The sequence below is a fragment of the Lycium barbarum genome, chromosome 8 (assembly GCF_019175385.1).
Source record: "Lycium barbarum isolate Lr01 chromosome 8, ASM1917538v2, whole genome shotgun sequence".
Classification (NCBI taxonomy): domain Eukaryota; kingdom Viridiplantae; phylum Streptophyta; class Magnoliopsida; order Solanales; family Solanaceae; genus Lycium; species Lycium barbarum.
Genome location: NC_083344.1, coordinates 98,745,127 through 98,768,825, shown reverse-complemented (window position 1 = coordinate 98,768,825; position 23,699 = coordinate 98,745,127). Strand labels below are relative to the sequence as shown.

The 23,699-nt window shown below is 36.8% G+C and overlaps 1 protein-coding gene across 2 annotated transcripts; it reads left to right on the top strand.

Moving 5' to 3' along the window:
• LOC132606401 (dynamin-like protein ARC5) lies at positions 1 to 17,784 on the top strand. 2 transcript variants are annotated; one of them, XM_060319877.1, is made up of 18 exons: positions 1 to 585; positions 2,772 to 2,936; positions 3,019 to 3,141; positions 3,409 to 3,630; positions 9,738 to 9,871; positions 9,966 to 10,058; positions 10,240 to 10,303; positions 10,555 to 10,603; positions 13,467 to 13,549; positions 14,068 to 14,225; positions 14,352 to 14,412; positions 15,179 to 15,241; positions 15,365 to 15,465; positions 16,129 to 16,186; positions 16,416 to 16,479; positions 16,594 to 16,766; positions 17,230 to 17,394; positions 17,481 to 17,784. In XM_060319877.1, exons 1-18 carry the CDS (start codon positions 259 to 261, stop codon positions 17,556 to 17,558), a joined length of 2,181 nt encoding a protein of 726 aa, XP_060175860.1. In that variant the 5' UTR covers positions 1 to 258; the 3' UTR covers positions 17,559 to 17,784. The 2 variants fall into 2 exon arrangements, with proteins under 2 accessions (XP_060175860.1, XP_060175859.1); XM_060319876.1 differs by having other exon boundaries at positions 3 to 585; positions 16,416 to 16,766.
• Positions 17,785 to 23,699: the final 5,915 nt, after the last annotated feature.

Below are 23,699 nucleotides of genomic sequence, written 5' to 3'. Positions count from 1 at the left end.
CCCAAAAGAAAGGAAGAAGAAAAAAGAAAAAAGAACTTGGTTTGCTTTATTGATTATTCCTCTTTTGTCTTTTTCAATAAAGAAAACCATTTGAAAAAACAGCAGGAAGGGAAAGATCCAAACCAGACTTTCCTTTCTTGGCCCAACTAAAGAAAAAGAAAGCACAGCCCAAGCATTCCACCATTTTCCCAATTGAGATAAAAGCTTCACAAAATAGTCAGTCGCACACTCGAATCAACTCACTACTCCCTTAAAAAAATGGCGGGCCAAGAAAGTACACCAGAATTGGAAGGACAATGGAGGCTATACGAGGCATACAATGAGCTACACGGTTTAGCTCAAGAATTCGACACTCCATTTGATGCACCTGCAGTGTTGGTAGTTGGTCACCAAACTGATGGGAAAAGCGCATTAGTGGAGGCTCTAATGGGGTTTCAGTTTAATCATGTTGGTGGTGGAACTAAGACTCGTAGACCTATTACACTTCATATGAAATATAACCCCGAGTTTGATACTCCACTTTGTCATCTCTTGAATGATTCTGACCCCTCTGTTTCTCAGGAAAAATCGCTACAAGAAATTCAGGTAATCAAGATTATGTTATTATGAATGTGTGTTTGTTGTTGTTGTTGTTGTTGTTGTTGTTGTGTGTGTGTGTTTTGGGGCAGTAGTTCCTCCGTCTCAAATTATGTGTTTCTCCGTTACATGCCCTTAAGAAAATATTACTCCCTCCGTTCCAATTCAATTGTCTTAGTTTGACCGAAGTTAAAAGAACGTAAAAAGGGACTTTTGAATCTCGTGGTCTTAAAAGATGTGTGTAATGCACTAAAATGTCATTTTAATCTTGTGGTTTAAAACTTGCCGATGTTTAAATTATCAACTTACTAAATATAGAAAGAGACATTCTTTATGGGATAGACCAAAAAGGAAAGTAAGTCACCTAAATTGGGACTGAGTGAATAGTAATTAGGAGGGGTTTGACTATTTTGCCATTATTTATGTTTTAAGATATAATATCTCTTCATTTAATATTTATCTATGTGTCACTCATCTCCCCATAATTGCGGGTGTTTGTAATCTTCAATAACAATTACTACTAAGGGTAAAATGGAAAAAGAATAATACATTCTTCTTGAACTTTTAAAATGACAAATAATTTGAGACAACTATTTTTAGAATGCACGACAAATAATTTGAGATGGAGGGAGTAGTTTATATCCTAGTTACTCTTTCTGTCTCATTTTATGCCTCATTTGCACACTTTCCTTTTTAGTTTGTCTAAAAAGATAGTCACAATTGTATATACTTGAAAACTATTTAATCTTATCATTCCCATCTTAGTTAAACTTGTTAGGAGTAGTTGAGAAAGATTACAAACCCTCAGAGACAGCAGCAATTCTGGCATCAGAATATTGTAATTGAGCTGAGTCAACATCCTAGTCAGCATTGTTAGTTAGTTGATTAGTTGAATTGTTAGTTAGAAGTATCCGACTATGTTCTTTCATTGTAATTCAGATATATAGGCTTCGACACATTACATTGAGAATCATCAATATACATTTACACTTTGTCTAAATACAAATCTACTTCTAAACTCATCTCTTTCCTTCCATAGATTAGGTTATCTTCTCGAACTATTCTGTATAGTTCCTGACTTAACTTCTGAATCCTTGAGCAATCATAGTTCCTGCAATTCAACTATCATTGGTATCAGGGCCACTCACTGCCCTTCGTGGCCGTCGTGCCAATGGTGAAGCCGCTATGGCAGTGTTCGCCTGGGGCTAGTAATATCTAGTGCACAGCCGTCGAGGACGCGATGCGGAGCGTGGTGGTTTGTTATGATATTATTACAAGGAATGGTACTTGAGTCCCACATCGGTTAAATAGGAAGATGATGTGGGAATTATATAGCTTTGGCTCTCCCACCTCAATAGCTAGCTTTTGGGATGTGGTTCTCCTAAGGTTGTATCAAATTCTACTTCATTCATCCACAATGCTCCAAACCATCCTAAAATCACAAACAAGATTAGTCATGAGCTACAACAAACTAATGATAAAATTAGGTTTACGAGTTGTTTCAGAGATGAGGACTAGCAGCTTCTTGCTGACACCGTACCAGAATATCGAAAAGGCAAGAAGTATCACAACGTATCCAAGCTTATACAACCGTATCTTCTTTTCCCACGGAAGCTGATTGAAAATCTCAATTACATCTACCAAGTGCAGCGATCGATATAGCTGATCAAGGGTTAACATCAGTTGTCAGATTATATGTTGAGATGCCAGTGCTAAGAAACAGTTAAAAGTGATTAACAACTGTCACATGCAACGAATTTCTACATGTTTCACTAATAGATGCTTACACTTTGATATTATAATATAAGTATGGCAGACATATCAGAAACACCAACCAATGCCCTGTCACAAGATGTAGGAAGCACAGCGCTCCTTGAAGAGCAAATTCTGGCACCACTACTCTGTTAATCCGAAATGCTGAATCATAAGGGTTGACAAAATCATATTCAAGATCTGCCAAGCACATGAGCTGCAATAAGGAATTGCAATTGTAATATCCTCCAAGCCCATTTATTAGGAAGATAAGACCAGTAAGAAAAGAGAGAGAAGAAATATATAAGGACATGCTGTTTATTTAAGGGTTTGGCGTAACATTGCATATTATTTAGTTTGTGTTAAAAGTTTTTCCTTATACTTGTGCTAGTCAAATACCGGCATAAAGGAGTAAGTTTTTCCTGATCATATTTTTCTTGTAGGCATATATTGAGGCTGAAAATATGAGGTTGGAGAAGGAAACATGTCAGTTTTCTGCAAAAGAGATAATCATCAAAATAGAATACAAATATTGCCCCAACCTTACTATCATTGACACTCCAGGACTTGTTGCTCCAGCACCTAGTCGGAAAAATCGGGCTTTACAGGTCCAATTTTTTGCCATCATTTTAAAAATTGTAAAATATGAAAAACACAATTATTTGAATCTTGAGACCATATACATTGTAGGCTCAAGCTCGTGCAGTGGAGTCGTTGGTGCGAGCCAAAATGCAGCACAGAGAATTCATTATACTGTGCCTTGAAGATTGTAATGATTGGAGCAATGCAACTACGAGAAGGGTAGTAATGCAGGTAGTGCCTGTTTAATCCTAATTTGTTATAATTTTGCACCTGATAAGTTATAGCCTAAATTTTGCACATTTTTTACTACAGTATGAAATGTGCTGGTAAAAATGAAGGTAAAACCCCTGTTTATATGCCGAACTGGTTGAAATAAATCTATGAAGATTGATGCTTTTCCATGTCACCTTGTAAAACGCAGCATGTTCAGATGTTTGTGTGCTCTTGAGTGTTTTCTATGAAGGCTTTACTTTTTTCATGTGTGGAATCATAAAACAGATTGATCCTGAGCTTTCAAGGACTGTGGTTGTTGCAACGAAGCTTGATACCAAAATACCTCAGTTTGCACGAGCTTCTGATGTGGAAGTTTTCCTGTCGCCACCAGCAAGTACACTTGATGGATTTATGTTGGGTGATTCTCCTTTTTTTACATCTGTCCCTTCTGGGAGAGTTGGTTTAGGAGCTGAATCAGTTTTCAGATCCAATGATGAGTTCAAACAGGTTCAATTTCTGACCTCTCAAGCCCCATGTTCGTATGGTTTTTTTTTTTTTTCTATGAAAAAGATACCATAATGGGGGAACATTACTTGAAATTGGTGCTGCATCTTTGAGTGAAAAACAAACTGTATTTCAATCTGGGTTCATTTTGGCATTTCATAGGATTACTGAGTGTGACCGGGCTTTCTCCAAGTTAACTCCTTCTCGTGTGGTTGGGAGCGCTAAGGGTAAAAAATCCATGTTGACCAAGTAAAAGATCATTAAGTATGTAGTAGAGATTTTGTGATACTTCACCGTGTACCATTTGATTTTGGTTTTTTCGGCTCTTCACAGAAAACGATGACTAAGGAGAGTGCAATATTGACTTTCAGTTCCTTGGTTGTATCAATAATCGTTTGTAGCAGAACACCAAAACATAGTGCACATCTGGGAATTGGTGAGCGAGCTGCTGGTCAATTAACTAATCCAACTGTAAAGAGCACATATGCAATTCCAACCTATTTTCAAGAATACAACAACGATTTATGTTAAACTTGTGATGTGGTTTGTGTGACTTTGAAAAGGTTCTTTTTAGTATCAGTCCTGCAATAACTTGAGAATCTCTAGATAAAATGCATGTTATAATACAGTCTGACAAAGTCTCTCACCATTGGTTCTGTATAACATGGTGTTGATCTAAGTTGCGCGGATTCTTCGTTTTTTTAGCCGCACCCGTCTCGACACGGGACGGGTGCGGGTGTGGGATACGTCTCGGATACGGTCAACCAACTTCGGATACTTTGACCGGAGTCCATGGACAAATTTAGGGGGAAAATTGAGATTTTGATTTATCAGAATGAAAGTGTTGATTTGGTATTAATGATTAAGATTGAGATGTTGATTTGATATTGATGATTAAGATTGATAGCTTAATTTTAGGAATATATTGTATTGATGTAAATGATTAGGAATTGATTGTGTAATATTGTCTTTCCTTATTTAGTCTTAGAACTCATGTATAAGTACCCATTCTTATGGGTTGTATATTCATTCAGAAATACAAGAAGCCCTTTCTTCTTGCTAAAAATCTTTATGGTATCAGAGCCATTGCTGCCTTTTTGAGGTGAGTTTTCTCCCTCGCAGCACTAGGGTTCCGTGTTTTATCAAAGAGGTCGAGTTTCTCTCTCTCTTTGTGGCTGTCTGCACAAAAAACTCCTCCCGTTCAGTTCGTTTCTGGATTATTTTTCTCTGTTGGGGTCGCTGGAACATTCTGAGCCTATCCCTATCAGTTTTGATTTTTTCCGATCACCGGAATTAGGATTCCGGCGCGGCAGCCAACTTTCCGACGATTTTTTTCTGATTTTTTTTTTTCAGTTCTCGGGTCGTAGGCCTATTCTAACCCTTCCCATCCAGATAATATGGGTAACACCACTTCCGGAGAGACTTTGTCTCAAGATGAAGTTCAACATCTTCGCCATCTTCTGAACAAACTTGACTCTTCTAGTGTTGCTAGCCCCAATTATGTGCAGTCAGATATTGCTTTTAATGCTCAGCTTAATTGTTGGATTATTGATTCTGGTGCGAATAGACACATGACAGGCTCTTCTAAAGGCCTTCAAAATTACTCTCCTAGTCCCAAAGGGGATTATGTCAGAATAGCCAATGGCTCCCTAACCCCTGTCTCTGGAACAGGTTCAATCTTTTGTACTCCTGATATTACCTTATCATCCATTCTTCATGTGCCTGATTTTTCTATTAACCTATTATCTGTTAGCGCTATCACCAAAGAACTAAACTGTAGTGTCAGATTATTTCCTGATTATTGTGTTTTTGAAGACCTTCATACAGGGAAGAAGATTGGCAGCGGTAGATTGCATGATGGCTTATATTTGATCGATGGAACTCGAGACTCTGGTCAGGCCTTTTTTGTAGGAAATAAGGATGTTAACCGAGAAATAATACAGTGGCATAGACGGTTGGGACACCCATTTTTTTTTGCTTTAAAAAAGTTATACCCTGGTTTATTTTCTAGAACTGACTTTGAATCTTTGTCTTGTGATGCATGTGAATATGCCAAGCACACTAAAAACTCTTATCCTCTGAGTGACAATAAAAGCACAATTCCCTTTTCGACTATTCATTCTGATGTCTGGGGTCCTACTCAAACACTTTCTTTGTCTGGTAGTCGATGGTTTGTTACTTTTATCGATTGTTGCACTAGAATGACATGGGTATATCTGTTAAAAGCCAAAAGTGAAGTTTTCTCCTGTTTTAAGTCATTTCATAAGATGATTTGTACTCAGTTTGAGGCTAAGATAAAGATATTTCGAACTGACAATGGCACAGAATACATGCATAAAACTTTTGGAGCTTACTTGGAGTCTTTTGGGATAATCCATCAAACTAGTTGTCCTTATACTAGTGCACAAAATGGGGTTGCTGAAAGAAAAAATAGGCATTTGTTAGAAGTAGCAAGATCCCTTTTGTTTACCATGAATCTGCCAAAGCCTTACTGGGGGGATGCCATTCTAGTAGCTGCCTACCTCATCAATAGAATGCCACTTAAAACTCTTAATTTCCGGAGTCCTTTAGAAGCTTTAAAGGGTAAAAATGACTATATTGTTCCTCCAAAGATATTTGGGTGTGTTTGCTTTGTTCACGCTAGGAACTCTGGGAAACTTGAACCTAGAGCTCTTAAATGTGTCTTTATTGGGTATTCTCCAACACAGAAAGGGTACAAATGTTATCACCCTCCTTCTAGGAGATTCTTTGTCAGTATGGATGTTACCTTTCGGGAATCTGAGCCCTATTTCAGTATTACACCATCACCTCTTCAGGGGGAGAATTATAAGGAAGAAGAGATGGGTTTTCCTAGTTCTATTGTTGAAACTACTGCCACAAGGGAAAGTGAAATTGGAGAAAGAATTCAGGGGGAGACTATTGAAACTACTGCCATAAGAGAAAGTGAAATTAGAGAAAGAATTCAGGGGGAGACTATTGGGCGTTTGGATAGGCCTGATTTGATAACTTACTCAAGGAGAAATAGAGCAGAAGAAGCCATCATGCAACCTGCCGAAGCCGAACCTTCTTCTTCTGGTGAGTTATCTATACTTCCTAATGAGTTAGATTTGCCTATTGCTCACAGGAAAGGAGTCAGATCTTGCACTAAACACCCTTTATCTAACTTTGTTTCCTATAATTCTTTATCGCCCTCCTATAGAGCCTTTGCCTTGTCTATTTCTTCTGTGTCTATTCCCCAGAATTGGAGGGAAGCTTTTGCGGAATTCTAAGTGGAAGCAAGCAATGATGGAAGAAATGAAGGCCTTATCAAAGAATGAGACTTGGGAACTTGTCGCATCACCACCAGGCAAGAAGTTGGTTGGTTGCAAATGGGTCTTCACTGTAAAACATAAAGCTGATGGTTCCATTGAAAGGTTCAAAGCAAGATTGGTGGCTAAAGGATTCACTCAGACTTTTGGAGTGGATTATCAAGAGACATTTGCTCCTGTTGCAAAAATGAATACTATTAGAATTCTTCTATCTTGTGCAGCTAATCTTGACTGGGACTTGCAACAGTTTGATGTGAAGAATGCATTTCTTCATGGAGACTTAGAAGAAGAGGTGTACATGGAGATTCCTCCTGGTTTTGGTACTAAACAAAGTCAAGGAAAGGTATGCAGACTGAAGAAAGCCTTGTACGGATTGAAGCAATCTCCTAGAGCTTGGTTTGACAGATTCTATAAAGCAATGATCTCCTTTGGTTACCAACAAAGCAATGCGGATCACACCCTCTTTATACGACATTTAAAGGGTAAACTCACTCTTCTCATAGTTTATGTTGATGACATAGTAATGACAGGAGATGACAAAGAGGAGATGACCCGATTGAAGAAGTTGTTGGCACAGGAATTTGAGATCAAGGATCTAGGAAAATTGCAGTACTTCTTGGGAATTGAAGTTGCTAGATCAAAAAGAGGAATCTTTATTTCTCAAAGAAAGTATATTCTGGATCTCTTGAAAGAAACAGGTATGACAGGTTGCAAACCAGCAGAATCACCCATTGAAAGCAATCACAAACTACAAAGCGGAGTTGGAAAGTCAGTTGATAAAGAGAGATATCAGAGGCTGGTTGGAAGACTCATTTATCTCTCTCACACTAGACCAGACATAGCCTATTCAGTCAGCCTAGTGAGTCAGTTTATGCATGATCCTCGAGATCCTCATATGCAAGCTGTCTTTCACATTTTGCGGTATCTGAAGTCTGCTCCAGGAAAAGGTCTACTTTACTCCAGACATGGTCACCTCCAAATAGAAGCCTTTACTGATGCAGATTGGGCTGGATCTTTAGATGACAGAAGGTCTACATCCGGTTATTGTACACTCGTAGGAGGAAACTTGGTCACTTGGAGAAGCAAGAAGCAAAGTGTAGTTGCTAGATCAAGTGCGGAGGCAGAATATAGAGCTATGGCCCAGGGTGTTTGCGAACTTTTGTGGTTACAAAAGTTACTAGGAGAATTGAGATTGTCTGAAAAAAGGAAACTTTCCTTGTATTGTGACAACAAGGCTGCAATCAGTATAGCTCGAAATCCAGTCCAGCATGACCGAACAAAGCACGTTGAAATTGATCGACACTTCATCAAAGAAAAAGTCACGGGTGGTGTCTTGAGTTTATTCCACGTGTCATCAGAAAAACAACTAGCTGATGTGTTTACTAAAGGCCTCAACAAATGGACTTTTCATACACTGGTTTGCAAGTTGGGCATGTGCGACATCTTTGCACCAACTTGAGGGGGAGTGTTGATTTGGTATTAATGATTAAGATTGAGATGTTGATTTGATATTAATGATTAAGATTGATAGCTTAATTTTAGGAATATATTGTATTGATGTAAATGATTAGGAATTGATTGTGTAATATTGTCTTTCCTTATTTAGTCTTAGAACTCATGTATAAGTACCCATTCTTATGGGTTGTATATTCATTCAGAAATACAAGAAGCCCTTTCTTCTTGCTAAAAATCTTTAGAAAGATAAAACAAATTTAAGACAAGGGAAATGGCATACCTTCAATATTATAGCCCTTTTGTCTCATATTCGTTGCTTCATGTTCCAGGCGAAACAGAGAGAAACCAAGAATTCAAGGGTTTGTGTTCTTTATAGCTCTATTTTTATAATTTTGAATTTTCTTAGCCGAATCCCTGCACCCGTATCCATACCTGGATCCGCACCCCTGGATCTTAAAATTTAGATTTTGCCGAATCAGACACTCGGATCCGTACCCGTTGCGGATACCCGCACTCGTTGCTGATACCCGCACCCGTGTCCGAGCAACTTAGGTGTTGATATCACAATGCATGTTATCAGGAAAGGTTTTCTGCATTTTTTTTTTTTATTAGTAGTCTTCTGAAGGGGGATCCTTGGAAAAGGTAAAGTTGTCTCCTTGTAACCTATAAGTCACGGATCTGAGCCACTGATGCCTTGGGGGGGGGGGGGGGGGGCACTTCCCCGGACCCTGGATGAATGCAATGCTTCGTGCAGCGAGCTACCTTTTTGATTAGTAGTCTTTTGCCAATTTTTATTTTTTGATAAAGTAATTTTTATCCCTGTATGCTGAAAATTAAAGAACCTACACCATGATATGGTTGTCTAAAAATGACATCCAATCTTCAACACAAAGAGGAATTTCATGGGTGCACCAAAAACTACGAATAAAAGATTCTTTCTCAAGTGTACAAAGTCATTTTCCATCCCCTTAAAAGCTCTTTTGTTTCTCTTTCCACAAGACCAAATCATGATGGCTAGCGAAGCACGTCCCAGGCTCTGCGTCTTCCTTTCTCTAGGTTACCAGCAAATTCAGGATTATTTTACCGTTTCAAGTGTGTTACGTTATTGTAGGAGCTACTTAGATCTTGTTAGCGGCAGTTCAAAAAGCTGCAGATGAGCCTGAATCAATTATAACAAAATCTGATGAACTATTTACTTGGGGTGTACATTTACGGTTAGAAAGAAAAATAAACAAATTATATGAATCTGTTTGACAGGTTTACCATTATGATTCCATGTTGAATTTGGATGAATAGATCTAGGTTGCAATATCCTGTGGAATGCATTTTTATTACTGTGATTGACAGGCTATTTCATCAAGGGAGGTGGAAGATTTAGTAGCGTTAGAGGATAAGTTGGGCAGAGCACTTTCAAAGCACGAAAGAAGCAGAATAGGTGTTAACAGCCTTAGGCTGTTCTTGGAGGAGTTGCTCCTGAAAAGGTACATTTTTTTCTCCTTTGGTATGCCTCAAGTCTTTCATTTGATCTCTCATTAGATTCTGAAACTTTAACCTTCGAAATGTAATGCTACCCAGGTACATGGACAGTGTGCCATCAATAATTCCCCTCCTCGAGAAAGAGTACCGGAGCAGCACTAGAAAGCTGAGTGAATTAGATCAACAACTCAGGTTTGCAGCTACTCTCTTAGGCTGGATAATGCGGAAGGGACAATTTTACGTGGCAATGATGCATATTTCATCTTAACTGTTCATAGAGGGATCTATTGTCATTTGTCCTGGCAAGAATATTTAATGTATCTCTGTTATCTTTATATACTTTTCCAATTTGATATTTATTCGTCTGTTCCAGCTCTTTGAATGAAGCAAAACTGAAGGAGAAAGGAAGAACTTTCCATGATCTATTTCTGACCAAGGTGTAAAGTTTGTCCCAAACCAGTATATGCCTAAATTCTATCTTCATCACACAATATCTTTCTTCTTTTATAGTGAGGGGAAAGGCCATCCTTCAAGTGGTCCAATTTAGTTTATACACCGGTCATGGTTCTTTTGCTTGCCTAATGGTTCTTACTGTTCACTTTGGTCTTACCGTTAGCTTATTCTTAAAAGTTAATTGACGTTGTTTTGGTAGATAAGCCACCCTGACTGAAATTTGATTGTTTCTCAGTTGTCACTGCTGTTGAAAGGAACGGTTATTGCACCACCAGACAAATTCGGTAAATTATGACCCAGCTTGGTGTTCTGATCTATAAAGGCTGTATCTTTTAAAAGCATTACCTGATGTTACTTTCAATTTTAGCAAATGAAGTTTCTTTCTTGACATAAACCAAGAGTGACCATATTTTCTTTACTTTTCTTTCTTAAACCAAGAGTGACCATATTTTCTTTACTTTTCTTCTCCTCTCCAATGATCATTTGTCTTTCTCTGGAGATGATTCCTTAATATGGAGTTCACTGGAAGTGTAAATCATTTTCTGCAAAGTAACTTGCCTAAAATTTTGTATCTTGGAATGCCATTTTCATAAAATTGAAGATTTTAGATGTGCAGACTTTCAAGAACGAGAAGGTTGGAAATGCAAAATTGAACTGACTATATGGAGTATTTAATTTTAGATTTCATGTTATTTGTTTCTGTCCCGCTTATTCAGTCTAGTTCTAAGTTTTTAGTCAAAATCCACAACTTAACACTATTAGCTAGGTTCCATTTAGTTTGATTTGGGTCTCTTTTTCTGGCTTTCTTTAGTTGCCTCAAATCTCACTTTGTAATTCTTATGTTTTAAAATTCTACTGTCTTCTCACTTTTGTTTCTACAACCAACTAATAATTCTTACTCAGTTAACAGGAAAAATGCATGTAATGAATATACCAGCTTGAAGATTAACTAATTCTACAGCAGAATAAAAATAACATGTCACAAAGTAATCATAAACTTTAAAAGGCTTGTGGACCATATCTTAAGCAGTGTTATCAAAAGTGAAAAGCGCAAAAAAGCTCTAAGGTCAGCTGGGGCTTTAAGTGCAAAGCGCAAATAAAGCATGGGCTTTAATGAAAAAAAGCGCAATGGTGCAAAAATACAAATATATATATGTTTAGTCCAAGATTAATAATAATAAGCATGAATAACAAATGTATGGACAAATAGTAATCATCTAGTGTCACCTCTCCAAGAGAGGCTCATTGACAAGGAAAAGTATGTCTTAGAGCCTTGATGATGACATTGAAGCGCACATAAAGCGAGGTGAAGCGCTCAACATGTTTTGAGCCTCGCTTCAGGGCTTAAACGCAGTAGTTTACTCTGAGGAGCCCTACTTAGTATTAGCACTTAAAAGTTCTATGATTAAAGCTATGACTTAATTCTTGTTTAATTGGTGTGTCCTCCTTACCAAATGTTAAGCTGTTAGAGAGGGGACCTATTATATGGATAGTTATTTATGTTAGATGTGCAACACGTTCCGTCACGTACGTCGTACGGGCATAATTCTTTTTCATCGGCAAATTATTTAGAAGTTTGTTTTACCTTATAAAAAAAGTACTTAGAAGTTCATTTTGATAATGGCGACGGTGTGAATTGAACTCAGCACCTCTGTCTGCTTTGAAATCATGGAAAGAAAAAGGACCTTAGACTTAACCTTAAAAACTAGCCCATAAAGTGTGAATTATCAAACACCATACAAAGAGACTTACAACCATATCCTCAACCAATATGCAGTTAAACTGGTATTAGAGTCAGACCCATCCCTAGTATTGAGTTACCCAAAGTTGGACCCCCCTATTACGTTATCCACGTGTGAGATGTCCCTTCCTTAGTGTTTGTATAGGGGTGGAGGGGAAAAGAAAGGGTGTTAGAGTGCCGCATTGGCTGAAAGTATGGGCCATAGTATCTTTATATAGTCTTGGACAATTCTCACATCATGAACTAATTTTGGGGTTGAGTTGAGCCCAATATTCATTTTCTTAAATATTCATAAAGAATATTGAAAATGACATTGAAAAAAAAAAAAAAGGAAACAAAAAACTCGCATAAAATAAGCACGACTGGGCGGCTGGCCTTCTGCCATTACTCCATAGCCGATGGCTATGAGACTAGGATCAAGGTCCATGAGGGTGAGCACTCAGCAGAGAGTGCATGGGCAGCAGCAGCAGCATCATACAACAACAACAACAACAACAACAACCCAGTGAAATCCCACATCGTGGGGTCTGGGGAGGGTAGAGTGTACGCAGACCTTACTACTACCAAGGTAGGATGGCTGTTTCCGAAAGACCCTCGGCTCAAGAAAAGCATAAAAGCATAAAAAAAGTCAGATAAGGCTAGGAAAATCAAAGCGACATGGAAAAGCAATAATATAAAATAAAATAATGCAATCGACACAGATACCACAGGAAATAGCAGATAATAGCATAAATCGGAGCACAAGAAATTATATTGCGATACTGCGACTACTAATAAGAACGGATAACGAGACTATCTACTAGCAGCAGCAGCATCATGAAACAAAAAAATGAAGAGGTCAAAACTGAAACTAAGAAGTCAAGGAGTGAAAGTCTGAAAGACTAAAGAAACAAAGTTAATGAGGGTGAGCACTCAGCAGAGAGTGCATGGGCAGCAGCAGCAGCAGCATGAAACAAAAAATGAAGAGGTCAAAACTGAAACTAAGTAGTCAAGGAGTGAAAGTCTGAAAGACTAAAGAAACAAAGTTAAAGTGGCAGAGTGACATTAAAGAGTGACTGGAACTTTGGACTAGGAAACCAAGGAAAGTAGTAGAGTAGGAAATGAGAAACCCTACTGGGCTGTGGCCAGTAGGCTCAGTGAATATTCTATGCGTGTGTGTGTATGTATAGAATAAATAGATGTATTATTCTATCTTGTGATATTTTAATTGGGGTTTCCGGTATTTTGGTTATTTAAAAAGATGGAAAGTGAACCGTAACAACAGGAGCGAAACTGACCGAATTAACCCAATTGGAAAAGGTGTTTTTTATGATAAAGTCAAACTGCACACTTCTAATATTTTTGGAGGCAGAAGCCTACTTAATATATGTTTGTTTCAGCAAACTCAACTCTGTGTATGGGTGCAGGGGAAACCCTACAAGATGAGAGGGTCAATGGAGGGGCATTTATTGGATCTGATGGTCTTCAGTTCCCACACAAACTGATACCTGTAAGCATTTATTTATTTGTAAATTTTGAATAGTTTTTAATCCCGTGGTTAGATTAAAAAATTTGGAAGTGGATACTTAGACATGCAATGCACATGCGACAGCTGCTTGAGGCACATCATGTATTGTCCTTCCAGTGATTCTTATATCCTTGAGGCGAGATTGGGTCATTTAATTGGTCTCAATGGGAAGCAAATTGCATACATTAGACCACTTTGTTTGTTCTGTAGGTGTTGTTTACAAGATTGAAACACTTTAGCAGTTCCCTAGTAAATATTAGATGCTGGTTCCTAAGCTGTTTCCACAAGTCATTCAATTTTTCATCTTCAAAGCTGTTTACTAGGAGTATTTGTTTAAATTGGAGCTGAAAGAGGAGAGTGAATCACTTTCAACATGTCTTAATTATCTGCTTACTAGCTATGTTATCGACTAAGACAATTCTATCTAGACTTCTAGCAAAAGGCTTTACCAGGAGTTTCGTCAAAATTGCTATTTGTGAAGTTATTGTTATCCCTTGCAGAATGCAGGTATGCGTCTTTATGGAGGTGCCCAATATCATCGTGCAATGGCTGAGTTTCGTTTTGTTGTTGGAGGAATCAAATGCCCCCCAATTACACGGGAAGAAATAGTGAATGCATGTGGAGTTGAAGACATTCATGATGGAACTAATTATTCCAGGTGCCTATACACTTGGAGTTCACTTGAAAGCACGATTTTACATTTAATGTCTAGGTTTGCCTTTTATTCTCTGATCCCTGTTTACTAATTTCTTGTTTCACCTTGCTTGAAACATTGAGCATTTAGAACAGCCTGTGTAATTGCTGTTGCCAAGGCTCGTGATACATTTGAACCTTTCCTTCATCAGGTAACTTAGTGCTATTTTTTATTTTTTATTATTTTCTGAATATTCTGTAATTTCTAATTGTTATCTGTTATGGAGTTAAATCATCTGTAATTCATATATGCTAGATGGTGAATTGATTCAAGTCTCAGCTAAGTTATGTAGGGGTAGGGCTAGACAAGTATTCTAAGTTTTTGTGAGAGAACCATATCTCAATGAGAGACTAAGATAGTTGTTTCTTCTAGAACTTATGATGTGGCAGTTATGACTACAGCACTAGGGTGAAAAATCTTCACACCGTTCATATTTGCATTGGATACTTAAATATCAATCATCTCCGCCCCTAAGCCACCTTCTTTTCCAAAACACCTCCCCATATGGGTAGACTCTGAGAATATAGATCCCTACATTAAATATAGCAGTCAGTTTCTCAATTTGTCATGTGCCAAGAAGAAGTTGGGATATGTAATATGGGCTAGGGAAAGAAAGAGAATGTGTCGCAAATTTTAAATGTCCGTCTATATTGTAGCTTGTAACAAACATGTAATTCCTCTATGAATAAAACATTTTTAGTTGGAGATCACGAGCTGTGCATCAGTTATGATATGTTGCAAAATGATATTTGATGAAGTTGGCTGGAGAAAATTCATCAGGAATAAAAGTTTTAGGCATGTTACAGATCTATAATAATCTCAGTAAATTTTCTTGCTTTTTCTATTATCATTTCATTCTTCTTATTACTCTCCCATGTTTATGTAAGTTAACCAAGTCTGCCATCGTTTGTTTACAGTTGGGTTGCAGATTATCGCACATTCTGAAACGGTTACTTCCAATTGCTGTTTATCTTCTTCAGGTACAAATTACTTTTGTATTGCTTGTTTGCTGTTCTTCCCTTGCAATATTTGAAGATTCATGCAAGTAATGTCATCATGTTCCTCTGAAAACTAATGCTTTGGTGTTTGACTTGTTTCCACAGAAAGAAGGGGAGTACCTGAGTGGCCATGATGTATTTCTGAGGCGTGTAGCAGATGCCTTCAACAATTTTGCAGAATCCACTGAAAAATCATGCCGTGAAAAGTAAATGATTTTCTCCATCTATACTCATATATTCAAATTACTTTTGCCAATCATCGTTGTGTAGAATAGCTTGTGGTGTTCATAAGGTTCTTCTGCTCCAACTGTCTAAACCCAAATGATCCTAGCTTTTTTTTCTTTTTTTTTCTTTTAGTTTCTTTAATTTGTGATGGTTATCATTGACTGTGTCTAAGATATCAGACTTCAATATCTTGAGATAATTTACTCGATTCCCCCTCCTCTTTCTATCAGTTTTATTGTAACTATTATGTTCCATAACATAAGGTGGTGTAAACTTAGTGTGTTTGAATAAAAATACTTTTATCTTGGTAAGCTTGTTATCTCTGTTTTCTCTTTTGATAACACCAGGATCTAAATTTCAATTCTTGTCATTACTAACTTTTGTGCTTCCAGATATCCCAGTGAGCTTACCAGTTTATAAGAATGAATGTCTTCGAAATCTCTATCCTTACAATTTTATATTTGTGGTCCCCATTATGCATTCTTGGTTTTGTATCTCCTCACCTTTTTGCAGCACGAGCTCTGAAACTTCATTTTCATGCTCAGACAAGATACTTCTCGTGTGCATTTCAGATATGCCAAGAAAAATGCTTTAGTTCAGAATTTGATTAATAGCTAGTCTTTTATTGTTTATGTGTGTTTCAGGTGCATGGAGGATTTAGTGAGCACCACCCGCTATGTGTCATGGTCCCTCCACAATAAGGTCAGCTTACTGCATGTAAATTAAAATTTAATGGTCGTTGACCCATGAACTATATCTTTCATCGATCTTTGGGTTTCATAGTTGTTTGAATTGATAGGATTAGTGAATATATGAGGTAAACATAGTGGCTGCCATGCATCATTTGCTTTAGTAATAATCTGTTCACTGTCTTCCTCCTATAAATCTTTGCTGGTCTAATGTATCTGCATCTGTACTGTTTTCCTTTCAGAATCGGGCAGGATTACGTCAATTCCTAGATTCATTTGGTGGATCTGAGCAGTCTGCCATTATTGGTAATTCCACATCTAATGGTCTTTCTCAAGATTTGTCAACTGTGTCTGTAGCCAGCGATAACAAGCAGGATGTTAAGCCCAGGACAGATGTAAAGCTTAGTCATTTGGCTTCAGGGAATGATTCAAATATGACTACTCAGACAACAGAAACAAGACTGGCTGACCTTTTAGATAGCACACTTTGGAACAGGAGGCTTGCCCCTTCTTCTGAAAGAATTGTTTATGCCTTGGTTCAACAAATATTTCATGGCATAAGAGAATACTTCCTGGCATCAACAGAACTAAAGGTACGCTTTTCTCAGCAGAACTAAATATCCATGGCTACGAGAATATTTAATGAGTTGAGATCTTAATGATTCAGATAAATTATATGCATTCAGATGTCGAGAAAACAAACAATCTTAAATGTCAAATTTATAGACAATATCTGTGTAAGATTCAGACTTTTAATCTTTAAAAAAGAAAAGGGGACTTAAGTCTTAATCCCAAGTAAATTGTTAATACTATCTTACCATTAAATTGCTACTAGTAGTTATATGGAAGTCTGAGTGATATCACTAACTTGCTAATCAGAGTATCAGACACCAGCTTGGCCCCTATCCCTAGAGGTTGTATCATCCTTCTATATTGGAGCAAATGCAATTCAATTATGTTTGATCGTTTGCTTGTTGCAAAATCAATTCATGTTAAGTTTGGTTGCTTCTACTTCCTCTTTTTGTTTGTATTCTAAGAAATTGTTGTTATCTGCAGTTCAACTGTTTTCTCCTCATGCCCGTTGTTGACAAGTTGCCTGCAATGCTTCGTGAGGACTTAGAATCTGCTTTTGAAGATGATTTAGATAATGTTTTTGACATCACTAACCTGCGACATTCAGTAGCGCAAGACAAGCGGCAAACTGAAATTGAGCTAAAAAGGGTATCTATTCTCCTCTTTCCTGTGTATTTGTCAATTTTGGAGTTCTTTCTCCCTTTTGGTTTCCTAAACCTTGACAAAATTTGTAGGTACAAAAGCTTAAAGAGAAATTTCGCTACATTCACGAGCAACTTAATTCACAGCAGGCCAAGTTTGGCAGTAGCTAATTCATCAGTTGTTGATGTCTCCTTCCTGAAGGGTACTAAATGCAAGAGTAACATTCTGTAATTATGCCTGTCCAATGCATGCTTCATTTTATTAGATTGAATGAAGAAATGACAATGCATCCTGTACATGATTGAAACTTCTATTATGATTCCCTTGTATTCACATCTGAAGGCTGTTAAATTAGCCAAAACTATACTTGGTAATTGTTTGAATTATGCTCTTCAATTGGTTTTTGTCCCTTTATTTTGTCAAGGCTGAAATATGACTTCATCCTATAATCTGTTACTCTCTAGATGATATTATATGATGATTCATTGAACAGTACAATTTAGCTAATAGACATGTACAACTTTGTTTGCATCCGTGTTCTATTGTTCATAAGAGCCTCGTATCATAACGTAATCCTTGTTCTATCTTGATCAGTAGTTACTTGGAAAAAATCTCCTTATCAGCATCATCTCTTGTTATCTTCTTTTGGAGGAGAAACATATATAAGATGAGAAGATACCGGTGCTTGTGTTTCTGAATAGTCTTGATTCGACTGTGAGTTACTCTATCATTTCTTGCAAACTAAACCTCTTAAGAGTTTAGAAATCTCTAAGCAGGAATGGGACCGGAAGAGTGCTCAACGTCTTCCAAACAAAAGGTAGCTGGAAATATAGGTCTCGTCTCGACTAAATATTGGTGTCACAAGCAAGTAATGAACTAGAGTTTGCAAAAATTGGCTGGAAACAAACTCCGAGATTGAGTGTCTATTATCATGTCTTAACCTCTAACATGTAATCAATCATCTTTTTCTCAGTTACAAACCTGAAATCCTCTAAATTTCCCTTAAAACATGCAACTTTACGTTCTTCTAGGGTGTTTTTGAGAGACTAACTGGAAAGAGAAACATTGTTTAGAGACTATTGATGTGAGTATATGCTGGTAAGATGTATTTCACAGTATTCCAGTTAGAAAGGAGGAGATGTTATAGAACTTTCAAACCGGTTCTGCTAAAACAATCTTGTTTGTGTTGCACTGTTTGACGGGGAACACCTAAGGAAGAAAAGAAGATTTTTTTGGAAATGTGGTCTTAAATATGTCATTATATTTTTGTGGGTCTGAAAGCATGACATTAATTAAGGAAGAGCTCTTCTATAATTTTAGAATGTGTAACATTGACAAAGACATGGTTTCAGACTTTCGGCCTATGAACGAATTGCTTTATTAATATTCATACTTAAATGTAGCTATTTTCTGAGTTTCATCAAGGTTCTATTAATTTGCTGTTTTTGGACATTTAGTTTATCACTACATCACTCACTGTTCCAAGTGTCTGCAACTCGGCATAAATGAAGTGTTATCACTATCTTACAACTTTCATAGATCTGACCTTCTAACAAAACTTTGTCCCTCTCTCAAGGTGATTTCTAGACCTGTTGTTTATGTCAGTGGACTCTTAACGTCCATCTATTGTTTGCTTCCTTAAGAATGCAAGTCCATCCCAAATTGTTTAGGCAAAAAGCAAGGATTATAAATGACGGAATTATGCTGTCATCACTTGCACATATTTTACAACTCAAACACTATCATTGCTCTCACAAAATCAATTTAAACGGCTTTGAGTGCATAGTTAGTTCACTTTTTCATTCATCTTTGCACGGATGAATTCTTAGCACAAGTTAGTGTGATGTTTTTTTTTTTTTTTTGAGATATAAATGCAAGGTGTTTTTTTGATATATATGATCTGATACTGGATATAATTCACACTCATTTACCCTTCTTCATATCATGACCTCTTTCATGTGTTTTTATATATATACCAACTTCTAATATATGGGGTGTGCATGGGTCCACCTAACCCTGTCATCCACGCTAAGATGGTTCCTAAATTAAAGTGTGTTGAAAGAAAAATAATTTATTGGTGGCATTATTAATGAGTAGTTATTATGTCATGAAAATATTTGTAATTCTGTACTAACGTTGTTGGTGGGTTGTCTTTATAATTGTACTAAATCATTTTTATCATTCATAAGAAGTGCAATACCGTACATACTTTTTCAGAATCCAACTACGCATTCACCAAGTTCAGTGAGTTTAAATGGATGCTCCCAACTTCCAAGACAATGATATGAAGTTGGTCCTTCGGCCATGTGGTTACTCATTTTCCACTTAATCATTGCCATTACTTTATTTGGTTATTTTAACGAATGGCTAGAATTTTACTCTCTCTAACATGAAAATTACAATAAATAAATTATTGTCATGTTACAGTAACTGAATTAGGGTTAAATTGTTCGGAAGATACAAATGATCGGAAAACAAATATTCGGCGCGGAGTTATGACAGATCGACATCACTCGCCACATCAATGCTTTGCCTTTTACTCGTTTCACCTTTCTTGGTTTTTTCCTCATTATGATTAATTAGTGTGTGTGTGGATATATATATATATATATACACCATTTAAAAAATGCACAAAGTTCTTCTCCATTGGAAGATATTAACATGGTCATATTTTTGTGCAACCTTAAAAGAATTAAGGAGGTATAATGGAGCAACCTTAGTTAGACGAGTGCGCGCACCTCAAACGAACTCTTCAAAAAAATAAAAAATCAGCAAAAATTGCTTATACCTCAACTAGCTAGATATTTATTGAAATAATATGAATATTCAATTCAAAATTTTAAGCAATGGGTGGGTGGAGTAGTCCAGGATCATTTAGATCCCTCCGGGGATCCTTACACAACCGATGAGAAATAAGTATAGTATTCTTTTAATATCCTCCCGCAGGTGTAACCAACTTCTAGGGCTTACGCATAGATTTGACTTATTTACATGTGGATTTTTTTTTTGTTTTATTTGAAGTAGAGATGCGAAGGCTCAACAGAGGTGGACCTTGAGAAGATAGAAGCACCCTTTTTTTTTTTTTTTTTTTTTTTTTTTTTTTTTTTTTGTCTCAAGTTCAAACCTGAGTATAAATGATCACTTTTTAAAAAGAGAGGAATATTTAGGCTCAACAAGCTAATGAGTAGGCCTGTAGCAATGATGGTGACTCGATTGACTGAATTTAGAGAAAGCCTTGAGCAGCTCGATGCACTTAGTTGAGAGAGAGGCCCTGACTGATAGACCATGACGAGAGAAAGTATTCGTGCAAACTAAAGCTTTGCTCTGATACCATGTGAAATAATTTGATCATCCAGTCCAAAATCGTTTGACAATGAGTGGAGTAGCCGAGGATCATTTAAACCTCCTAGAGACCCTTACACAACGGATGAGGGACAAGTGTAACATTCTCTAATACTTATATTTATATCGTGCACAAATATGTATTTAGGAAAATAGAAAGTGTAATGGACAGAAGTCAATTCCCATAAAAACTATATACAAGTCGGTGTAACATAAACTACAGTACTTTATTCTTTAGTTTTAGTATTATTCATGAATAACAATTGGGATGAGGAGAGAACCTCCCATTTTGTCACGATCCATTTTCTGAACAAATTATGAGTGACACGATAGCTTAATTTGACTAGGCAAACCGTCTTGACTGTTCTATTATATTCTAATTCTAGCATATCATGTAAACTGACATACTTCAAGGAAAAAAGTTATAACTTTTCGTCTGAAACTTTATTCAAAACAATATTATGAAAATCAAATCATGTTTCTTTGAAAATCTGAAATACCGCATAAAATAAAATGCAATATGGAAATTTAGTACCCAATTCTAAATCTGTTTATGAAGCTTCTAATATGAAGACGAGACAGATTATGCATGACAAAGACTTCTCGACTAATCTGCAAAATAAATAAAAGAATAAATGAATCTCTGATTATAATTAATTGGACTCCATGAACTACAGTGGAACTCACCAAACAACTGCTGATTAGAAGGAATGCCCTGGCTTGTAGTATGTTCATCTACGATGCTTGTACCTATCATTGTAGGTGAAGTAAAAACTAGTTTGGAGACTTAAGATAATTTTCTTTTTGGCGGAAGCAGAACGTTTGCAACAACCCGACTCTTACTGATCGTTGGGAATTCTAACAATATGGATGAACTCTAGGTTTTCATAACCTAAAAATGCCTTCGATGACGTAGAGATAACTAACCTTATCCGTTCTCTACACGATTTAGAGTGGGTCTTCTGACACTCATAATGATTTTTATATAGACAGCCTTAGGGCATAGAGTTAGATTAGCTAATACTAGGCCAACTCACTTAGTTAGCATCCCTTATGGTGTATTAAGCCAACAAATATTTTTTCCACATAATGGATTGAAGCTCCATCAAGCTAGCTAAATGGAAACATATTTTCCTTTTCTTTCTCTTGCATCATTCAAGCTGGATAAATAGCCCGTGTGACCAACATACTGTGAGAGCACGTTGTTATATATCTATTAGGAATATATACCTCTCGTCGTCGTCATGAAAATCTTCAAGTAGATCATAAAAATTATTCTTAGTGCCCAAGATCATTTTAATCACATTGATATATTCCTCTTGATCTCATGTATCTAGTTACTTGTGTTCACAATTATGACTCAAGTCATAACCAGTACCAGTTGCAAACACAAACTAAATGAGATTCCAACAATGATCTTCCTCCTTATATAAGAATGTATGTGAGTAGTGTTGAATCCTTTTAACATAAGATGTCCAGTGGATTGCGCTCTTCACAAATTAATAAATTTGATATGTAATTTTTGATATTGCAGGGTAATATACGTGACAACATTTATGATGGAAATGAACGTGAAGACTTGCTGAAATAGTACCGGAGCGAGACTTATTTTTCTCATATAAGAATCGTTATGAGTAGTGTTGAATCCCTTTAACATAAGATGTCCAGTAGATCACGCTCTTCAAAAATTAATGGATGTGATACTTATTTTTTTATATTGCAGGATATTATGCGTTGCACATTTATAATGAAAATGAATGTGAAAATTTGCATCAAAGACAATTTCTGATTCTATCAAAGATGGCTCAGGATGTGTTGACTATTCAAGAGTCATTTGTAACTTCTGAAAGCGCTTTTAGTGGTGGAAGGTTTCAAATCCCGACATCATAGACATGTGTTGGCGGAGGAAAACTTAGACATTGCAGTCTTATTCAGGGACAAAGCGGAAAGGAGAAGGTTTGGCCCACCAAATATTAATGAAGCAGATGATGCAAATTATAACAAGATCATGTCATCGGGAAGCGGATGTGGCGATGGTGAGCGGGAAGAACTTGATCAAATATTACAATTCCAACAGAGAGCCTCACAAAATTATAGGAAAATTTAAAGAAGTTTTTAAGACTATAATTTTATTTTCTAATGAAAATTTCACTACATATTTGCAATTTTTGAACTTAAAATACAAAGTAGTAAACTAGAAATTGTGTTAGAAGTTATAAAGTTCAAATTTCTTTAAAATAAAATTAGAGGCTCTTAGCTGTGGATTTATTTTTCACACTCTTGTTCATATATTCAAGTACATTTTCTTAAAAGGCCCCAGATCCCGGTCCACCAGGCATCGTGTTGGCATTAAGCATGTGAGTGATTGACGTAGTAAATGAACAAGGCAAGTAAACCAGGTATGCATACCATTCTATCGCAAAGACAAGTACAGTGAATATTTCAGAGACACATGAGGACAAAGGTGAACGAACCAGGTCTGCAAACATGTTCCATCTAAGACAGTGAGAAGATTCAGAGAAGGAAGAACCAGGTGCTTGAATCAGGTCCACGGAACATGTTCTAGCTCAGAGTCTTATTGCGAGTAGGATTTGAGTTTTATGGTAAAGACTTGGCGGACAAGTTTGCAGGATTTCTTGCCATAATTATCAAGATACTTGAGACTCCTACAAGGACACTGAAGACGTGTGAATGCAAGAATTCCAAGTCAACTCAAACCCTAACCCTCATAATGGGCCTTATGTTGTAAGGATTGAGTTCAGTTGACTTGATGCAAACCTAGTACTATAAACATTCAAGTCATGCCATGAAGAAGATTTGCATACTCACAATGGAAGAAGTCAGAAATTGAGCGAATACAGTCAATGTTATATTGAGTGTTCTAATTCTAGAAGTGCCACTTGATACTACGAAGAAGACTAAAGAATTTGTTCTACAGAGTTTACGTTTTACAGTCTTGAGTCTAGATT

Excerpts from the sequence above, each read along its gene's own strand:
- LOC132606401 (XM_060319876.1), top strand. The coding sequence starts at position 259 with ATGGCGGGCCAAGAAAGTACACCAGAATTGGAAGGACAATGGAGGCTA. Across the intron at positions 14,413-15,178 it reads TTGAACCTTTCCTTCATCAG|TTGGGTTGCAGATTATCGCA; the intron begins GTAACTTAGTGC and ends GTTTGTTTACAG. Across the intron at positions 15,242-15,364 it reads TTGCTGTTTATCTTCTTCAG|AAAGAAGGGGAGTACCTGAG; the intron begins GTACAAATTACT and ends TTGTTTCCACAG.